Genomic DNA, 8,753 nt, shown 5'->3' on the forward strand with positions numbered 1-8,753 from the left:
TATTAGGGGACCACTAAGGTCTATATAAAAGAGACTTCAGATACAGTATTAGGGGACCACTAAGGTCTATATAAAAGTCTCCAAAGAGCACCATGTCATGGGACCTTTAAGTATATTATTTCTTTTCTTGTTTGTCAAGCAATTGTATTGTGATTACATTCTTATCTTTTCAAAATCATGTTTAATTTTTAATCTTTAATAATAAGCTATGTTGTGCACTGTTCCCTTTTCACACCACCACCACAGCACACTATTATGGTCATTGCGTCACATGATCAGTCCATACCAGACCTTTGTAATCACTTCACAGATTAACTCTTAAATGTATGTGTGATATGTGTGTATGTGAGACATATTTGTGTTTGTTGGGTTATAGTTGTCTAAGCAGCTGGATGACTGAAATTTCCCTCGGGATGAATAAAGTATCTGTCTATCTATCTATCATGAGCATGTTTATTAATGCTGTGAACCTTAAGTGACATCCGTTCTGCAGTCACAGGAGTAATGAGACTCTTGGTGAGCTCTAGAAACCTGTTGAAGATAAGTGGGGGATTATTTAAATAGGGCAAGGTGTCTCAAAAGACCTCCTTTGATCTCAGCAAATTTATGTGATATAAATATCTTCAAATGAATTATGCAGGCACAGAAGGATTTGCAGATTTACCAAATTCATGACTGTCCCGATGAACACTTGCCTGCTCTAGAAATGTTATACATTTTTGGTAACTTAAAAGTCCAATTTGAAAGGCTTCATCAAGAAAACAATATATTGTTTAGTGTATTATTGTTAACTACAAGTTACAAAACAAAGCTTACTTGCCAGGAATCAAATAATTTGATATAAAGTCATACGTGTTAAAGAAGCCAAAAAAATTCAACATTTGTCTTTATTTGGAACAGTCCAATAAAACAGGCAATATTAAGAATAGTCCATAAAGATTTACTTTTAAAAGGCTTTTTTCTTTATAGAGGATGCAAAAAGAGACAATAATATATAATAGTAGCAATTAAGGTCACTGTAATCGAGCGTAACTCTTGCAGAGTTCATGGTCCCTGATATCTCCCCAGCCCCCGTTTTTCACATGTGGTGCCACCCCCCCGGCCCCGTTGGCTGGCAGTCTCTTCGCTATCAGGAGGTTCTTTGGGAACAGCTGGTTCCCGCTGCTTTGTAGGATGTTTTCTATCTTGGTTTTCTGGCTTATGGGCATGCAAGAAGTCTTCTTGTGGTGCATGCCGCAGTCTCCAGCGTGGAAAATCCGCGGCGCTTCGCTCACCATGACCTTCCAGTAGGAGGGCAAGCAGGACACGGTCAGGTGTTGTAAGGACCAGTCCCAGTTGTAGTCGTCGTAAGTGCAGAACGTGTCGGTGCATTTGATGAGCTTCTGGTACGTCTCTCTGCTCAGAGCCATCCCCATGTTGTGCTCAGTGGACTTCCAGGGCTTCACCTCCACCTTGTTTGCTTTGCTGGAGTAGCCGATGTGGCTGTAGCTCCCGAGCGAGAGGATGTCGCAGTCATTGCACCGCTCCTTTTTGAGAGCGGACATCAGCTTCAACAGATGGATAAAGTCTGGGGACAAGTAGTGGTCCTCCTCGATCAGCAGGACCACACCCTTATGGTCCTTCAGAACTCGGACTCTGTCCCATACAAAGTGCAGCTTCCACCACCAGTGGTGCTTGGTCTGGGAGAACTTCGCCTCACGGTAGTGGCCGAATGAGTCGGGGTACTCTGCGTTGATGCAACCCAACTTTAAGGCGTCTTTTTTGGGAATGTCTCTGGGACAATCTCTGGGGTCGTGTCCGGGGAACTCCTGGGGGTACAGCTGGATGCTGAAGGGGAAGAAAATCTGAAGTACCTGGCAAAAGTCAACAGAGGCCACCACTTTATTTATATCAGGGGACCAGTAATCATGGCTGAATATCAGCAGTATGCTCTCCACACCTCGGGCCTTCCGCAAACTGTCCACCAATAGCTTAAGGTAATCTGGTCGGTTATGGACCTGAACCACCACAACCAGATGGTCCTTCTGTCGCGCTGCCTTAAACTTTTCCTCATTTCTTATTGTCTGGTCAAAGTTGAGCTGGAAGACAATGCCTCGGTAGACTAAAGTGGTGTTATCTGCCTCTGGCTGTGGTGGCTTTGGTATCTTCTCTTTTTCCTTTGCTTTCTCCTGGTGAGTGTCATTGGCTTGTATAACAGGCGGAGGGGCAGGTGCCCTGCTGACTGCAGGTGTGGCTTGCACCTGGATATGATTGTTGATGCTACTACTGCTGCTGCTAATACTGCTGCTTCTCTTCACCGTCTCCACTTCCTTGGGGAGCGAGCCACTGTCGTTCTTCTTCTGCCTTCCGCTGCTCCAGAAAGCTAGGCCACAGATGACAACCACCACAGTCAGTATCACCACCTTCCTCTTGTAGATTCGGAATCTCATGATAGGGGGTCAGGCTCTTGCGAATGGAGAGAAGTTGATTGCAGTGAAACAAGAAAAGCACAGGTTTGCAATTGTGATGGTGTGCTTTTGCAAACAAAGCAGGCCAGATCAAAAAGAAGCTGATATTAGGCTAATTGTTGGCAAAATGAACAGCTGTTGTAAACATGGGTCCCACTGGAATGTCATTCGTGGTGGATGAATATTCCATAAGGCATGACGGTTGCTAGGAGGCAGCAGGGTAGCAGTGTGCATGAACCACCTAAATAAAAAATAAAAATAAAAAATCCAAGTCAGGTGCATCAATAGGGCTGAAATCACATACATGCAAATTACAATGAAAATATAAAACTAGAGAAAATAATCAAATCCTTATATTTCAGAATCTAGAACAAATGCTTGAGTAAACAAAACTATACAATCATTCAATAATCAAAATGATTGATTACTAGCCTAATAATCCATTTATTGTTTCAGCTCCACAACTGAGCCAACTCCATTATATAATGAAGACCTTGTAATGCAGTGGAAAGTTATGGAACAGGCCAATAAGCTTGTGGGGCCAAAATAAATTCAATAAGTAAATTTAGTTAGCTTTCCATTTGGACAGCAGGAATATGTAAAGCAAAACGTGATGAGACCATATCATTATGAGCTCTAATGGAAGCAAACTAACAACAACAGCTAGGATTTCATTTCACGTAACATAACACCGGTCACTGTCAAAAAGTAGCACAAACATGGGTTAAGACAGACTTCACTCTGATTGGCGCGTATTCCTCTGTTCCTCCTCCACATCCATATTGAATATTACACCAAGCTTCTATGTTTTTCCCTTGTTAAATCGCAGTCCTTAACATTATCAACATTGATTAGCCCTCTTGGCTTAGACTTGCAGAACAACCCAACGTCTACTCTTTGTAATTTAATTAGCGGTGTTTCAGGCTATATACCTGACCCCATTATCTGTCTACTCCCTGCCTGGAGACTATTCAACTGAATGGTCACTGTGTGGCACTATCACTGTCGGCATTTGATATCTAGACCGTGATATTATTCAGTACATTCCTGATAGCCACCATAAAACTCACTGTAAATCAACCAGCAAACGTGCTTTAACAGCTTCATATTCACAGCTTGGGTACAGTTTATGTCTGATTAAAATGGCAGCGCTACCGAACCTACATACCCTACCGAATTAATACGTTTGCAGTGTACATGCCCTTATACGGTTTCCCACGTTTAATGGTTTCCATACATTCGAAGCTTGCCAATACAAGTGTAGCGTTTGTTCCGCAGCTGGAAGTACTGCAGTATTTCCCCCCTGTATTTGTTTTACTAAAACGTGGAACAAATAAATCTACACACCGACTGTGTCCATCGTGTTCGTTTGTTTGTTTTTCTCGTGTAAATATGCCTAATGTCTTACTGGAAGCCTACTGACCGTTAGTTGTTCTCTCCTCAATTGGCCGCTGTTGAACACCGAGCCAGCGACACCTTTAATCGATTTTAACATGACATAACGTTACAGTTGTTTTACCGAAAGGTGTGAAACGCTCTCATAGTAACACAATACAACAGCTGGCGTTGCAGCTTCGCTCTTTCATGACAGCGAACATCCTGTAATGCTAACAGTAAGTTAGCCACGGCTTTAGCTAACGTAGCAACTTACAGGCAGTCCTGCAGACCAAACGTCATCAACAACAGCGTCCATGGCGAACCACAGTAACCACACAGCTACACTACTCACCTACCGTTAAAACTGGAGTAGACGTGCCGTCCTGTCAGTGATAATCATCAGTACGGTGGCGTCCCATTTTCCTCCATACCTTCATGCAGGCTGCATGGAAGCGTAACCATCAGCTAGCTGTAAAAATAAAAAATAAAAAAAATAATCCCAAATACGGAACCGCTGCCGCTGTCCCACAATGCACTGGTCCAGCGGGGGGCACCCAAGACACCCAAATGTATTTCCCTGATGATGACAGCAGCTTTCTTTGGCTCATCCATAGACTGTAGCCTACTGAAAAGAATAAGGGCTCCTCGTAGGCTGAGATAGGTTTACTGTACCTTTAAATACTTAACAAGTTCACACCGATGCTTAATATGTAGGCAAATCCACCCAAAGACGGATTTTGCCTTTACTCTGCTCTTCCATCAAAAGTCTCTCTTAACTGGAAGCCAGAGCAGTAGGCTACTTTAGCTAAGTATTTGAATAGTTTGTTGGTTTGAGTTTAAAAAAAGTTCTTTCATAAATAAAACATCTTTGGTAGTCTCTATAACATTCTCTTGTCCTGTCATATTAGTTGATTTAGCCTGAGCAATGTTTTAATACATTTTGCTTTCAAAGTGATAAATTACAATAACAAGAAAAATGAACAGATAATGTATGTGTTTTGTAGTGCAAAGCCCTTTCTACTTTTAACAACATTTTCTTTCCTCTTGTAGTTTAATAAAAACAATCTTAATAAATCCTCCACATGGTGAGTTTCACCTTAATTCTGGAGATTTAAAAAAATGTCTTGTGCTAAACATAACAGAAATGTGTGAACATATCGTCAACACTATTTCTGTGTTGAGATCATTAAAAATAAATTACCATCTATATTAATTCATCAATAAATTACATTTTCTTATAATATAATTTCTGTCTTAAACACTGCAAAATATGGTCTGGACGTATGAAAATTGTCATATTCAACCATAGACTGTATAGTACTACTGTAGTGGCCTTTTGTTTATCCAGTAAACCAAATGTACATATAACTCTGGCATACATCCTAACTCTGCTATCCTATCCTATCCTTATCCATATAATAATTTTGATCCAGATTAAATAATTTAAACAACTGGCCCATACATCCTAACTGTTTGATTTCAATGCCTCCGCTCCGCTCAGTCACTTTGTTTGCTGTAACGCCATCTTCAGGCTGTCCGGGCTCCATGTCGCAGTGTCCTCCTCTCTACCACTAGACGGCGCTACACAATAACGCCATAGACGGAAACACATCTAAAATCTTCATTTGCGCACGCGCAACCTTCGTTCTTCCTTTCCGACGCTCGAGCGAGAGAGACAAGATGGGCCATCAGCAGCTCTATTGGAGTCACCCCAGAAAATTCGGACAGGGATCCCGATCCTGGTTAGTCCTGGCTTTTACGTGTAAATTATCGATATGTGTGCTATAGCGGGTCCGTTTCGACGTGTTTGTAGTGTCACATACTTGACAGTTTATAACCAAATGTCCACCGCATGGAAGCTGCTGCTGAGCCAATATGGCGGTGGAGGATGCGCCGTGCTAACTTGTAGCACTAGCATTGTTTAGCTAGAAAGCCACCCACTGTTTATGAAAGAGAACTAGTAATGTTGAATAGTTTTAAAGCTAATATCCTGTTTAAATAAGGATTCTAGAGATGGTTAGAGTGAAGTTTCTGTCGTAATATCGCTAACATAACGCTATTGGAGCTTATGGATAATAACGGCAGGGGTGTAGCACAGAGAGCGGCATATCGTAACTAAACGACAACCAGCTTTATGGAGTTTGCGTGAGCTTCCGCACCTGTAGCTAGTTTGTGTGAATGGATGGCGTCCATAGCTATATTTTAACTCTTCATGTAAAGACATGCGGACTAACTCCATGTCTCATTTTATTCCAGCCGAGTATGCTCGAACAGACATGGTCTGATCCGTAAATACGGGCTCAACATGTGCCGCCAGTGCTTCAGGCAGTACGCTAAAGACATCGGCTTCGTCAAGGTAAGTAGTATTGACCATTTATATCATTTATTGGGTTATCTGATGATATTTCGGTTGATATATCTACATAAGTCAGGTACAGGCTCATTGTAAACAAGGCCGTCGTATGCAGTTAAAACATGTAACTTACACGGATAGTTTTAATTTGTTGAAACTTGAGCATCTTTAGTGTTAATTGTAGTGTTGAATATTAGCTTTTAATTTGAGTAGATTTGTAGCACAACTTTTCAAGAACTCAGCAACCTTTTTTAAAGCACTAATGTTAATGGTTCTATTGATCTTAGAATGTGGAACAATATTTCAGCTTTTTATGTCATTTTAACTAATGTCATGACTACTTTATTTTCACACAGCTGGACTAAATGTCACGTCCTCGGATGGGTCCAGTGATCTCTGGAAAGCTGGCCAAGATGGGATAATTCAGCACTGCAAATAAATGTGTTTTTTTGTCCAAGCTAATTGTATTGTTTTTATTCATGTGTGCCACATGTGCGATCAAGTTTCATTAATGTGCAGGGACTAGAAGCAAACATGTGAACAGTCATTACTAATTGAACATAAACCCATGTACAGGTTTGTTAGCCACTCACTTACAAAGGACCATGAATTCATAAAACTGCTTTCTGATAGCTGGTTTACAGTTTCACAGTTGGGCCTTTTGTTAAGGTTTAGAGCATACAAGATCTTAAATATGGAGTACCAACTTTTATGAGTCCTGTGAAGTCAAATCTTTGTCTTAACAGCTTGTGAAGAGAAGCTATTTGCAGTTATTGTAAATGTATGTATTGCTGTTCTATTTTGTAGCACCACACCCAAATGGCATTAGTTTCACAGTTAGGCCATTTAAATTATACTAAAAGTGAGTACAACACCTGCACTAAGTACATTTGTGAAAGTTCACATTTTTGTTGAGCTGTGGTTCTGCTCTTTGATTGCACCTTCACATTTGTTTTGTGGCTGATATTCACTAAATGCAAATGTGTTCAACATATCAGACACCAGTCCAATACAACTAGTTTCTAAAGAGCTAGTGAATAGAAACTAATTGTAGTTATTTTAAATGTATTTATTGCAGGTCTGTTGTGTAGCACCACACCCAAAGGGCATTAGTGGTTCCACTGTTAGGCCATATGTGGACCAATCAGTATCATTAGTGGGGAGACACGGAAACTCTTGCATTGACTGAACAAGATCAAGGAGGAGGGAAATGGTAAAGAATAAAGTTTCTGTTCTGATTTGAAAAAAGAAGCCTTCAAACAAAATGGCTTGGCTGCCAAACATACTATTTATACAGTATATTAGACTATTTGGTGAGCAAGCGGTCACATTTATCAATGACCTGTAGCTTTTTTTTACAAGAAATTGGCACGATTGATCCCTGCAGCTGAACCATTATGAACGTGCTGCAGTATAGAGGAACTGATTAATTTCTAAGTCAGCATGCATTCACATGAATCAACCCCCTCACATCCAGGAATTGGTAACACGCTGAGAGATTTTTCTTGTTTAAAATGAGTGAAATCTGATTAGTCCCCTGTAGTGTGGATAATGCTTATCTTCAGCTCACAAACTTTTAACTATTGAGTAAGCTCAGCACAAGCACCAGCTTATCCATTATATCCGTACACTTCCATAGACACCGTGGCAGGTGGGATTCTATGCAGATCCAACATCCCTCTTTATAGGATTTACTAAGGTATTTCCTGCCTTTTGGTCCTCTGTCTTTGAACCGCAGCACTAGATGGCAGCAGCACTTCACATTCATGATTCAGAACCAGTGTCAAATAAAACAGAAATAGCACAAATACATACTATCAGACATCATATGCAGATAGCCAGCCTTTTTTCACTTTCTCATCAAGCAGTAGCTTAAATTGAGATAATGTATATGGCAGGTCTATTCCAGACAGGTGAAAGGAGTGCTGGAAGTGTTTGATTAAGGTAGCCTATGTGATTTAGCATTTAAAACATTCACCTTCAGTGAACATTAAGATCATGTGCTTTGGTGATTTATCAGCCTGAGGTTTGGACCTATTTAATCCGAGGCAACAGATAACGTTTCATTAAGTCCTATTTCTCCTTAATAACAGATCTCTTTTTGCTCAGCAGGATTACAGTTTTTCTCAACTGTTTACACACAAATTTTGGTACTTGAGACACAATGACCACAACGTGTAACTAAGTCACCAACCCCCTGAACCAATTCTGCTAAACTACAAGCACAATCCCTGCTCTACACTCAGACTGCTGTTCTAAAACACACTTTTTTCAAAACACTACACACAATTCTCTGCCTTTGGCACAATTTTCATGAAGAAAATCTCTTGTCTTCACAAGGAACACACTGCCATTCAAATATGCACACTGACTCATCAAAAGGGCAAACACCCATCACGCAATTTTACAGTTAGCAGTGAGAGCTTTAGCATAAAACGGCAAAAGGTGAGCTCTTCTGTTTTGGAGGAATGGATGCCAACATTGGAAACCGAGTCAGAGCCAGAGGAGTGAGAGTAGTAGGAGGAGGTGGACGAGGAGGAAGAGGAAGAGAAAGGCCAAGGACTGTAATCGCTGAT

General features: G+C 40.9%; 2 protein-coding genes across 4 annotated transcripts; one reads left to right on the forward strand and one right to left on the reverse strand.

The window, feature by feature from the left end:
- Positions 1–955: 955 nt before the first annotated feature.
- Positions 956–4,428, reverse strand: mgat2 (alpha-1,6-mannosyl-glycoprotein 2-beta-N-acetylglucosaminyltransferase). 3 transcript variants are annotated; one of them, XM_034901001.1, is made up of 2 exons: positions 4,177–4,428; positions 956–2,688 (listed from the first exon to the last, which is right to left on the reverse strand). In XM_034901001.1, the coding sequence occupies exon 2, from the start codon at positions 2,427–2,429 to the stop codon at positions 1,014–1,016; it is 1,416 nt and encodes a 471-aa protein (XP_034756892.1). In that variant the 5' UTR covers positions 2,430–2,688; positions 4,177–4,428; the 3' UTR covers positions 956–1,013. The 3 variants fall into 3 exon arrangements, with proteins under 3 accessions (XP_034756892.1, XP_034756893.1, XP_034756894.1); XM_034901002.1 differs by having other exon boundaries at positions 4,181–4,330; XM_034901003.1 differs by lacking the exon at positions 4,177–4,428 and adding an exon at positions 3,871–4,136.
- A 910-nt stretch (positions 4,429–5,338) lies between these two features.
- On the forward strand, positions 5,339–6,639 carry rps29 (ribosomal protein S29). The gene is made up of 3 exons (XM_034901036.1): positions 5,339–5,566; positions 6,081–6,180; positions 6,534–6,639. Exons 1-3 carry the CDS (start codon positions 5,505–5,507, stop codon positions 6,540–6,542), a joined length of 171 nt encoding a protein of 56 aa, XP_034756927.1. The 5' UTR covers positions 5,339–5,504; the 3' UTR covers positions 6,543–6,639.
- Positions 6,640–8,753: the final 2,114 nt, after the last annotated feature.

Source organism: Etheostoma cragini, chromosome 18, assembly GCF_013103735.1.
Source record: "Etheostoma cragini isolate CJK2018 chromosome 18, CSU_Ecrag_1.0, whole genome shotgun sequence".
NCBI classification, from domain to species: domain Eukaryota; kingdom Metazoa; phylum Chordata; class Actinopteri; order Perciformes; family Percidae; genus Etheostoma; species Etheostoma cragini.

Excerpts from the sequence above, each read along its gene's own strand:
- rps29 (XM_034901036.1), top strand. The coding sequence starts at position 5,505 with ATGGGCCATCAGCAGCTCTATTGGAGTCACCCCAGAAAATTCGGACAG. Across the intron at positions 5,567-6,080 it reads GGACAGGGATCCCGATCCTG|CCGAGTATGCTCGAACAGAC; the intron begins GTTAGTCCTGGC and ends ATTTTATTCCAG.
- mgat2 (XM_034901001.1), bottom strand. The coding sequence starts at position 2,429 with ATGAGATTCCGAATCTACAAGAGGAAGGTGGTGATACTGACTGTGGTG.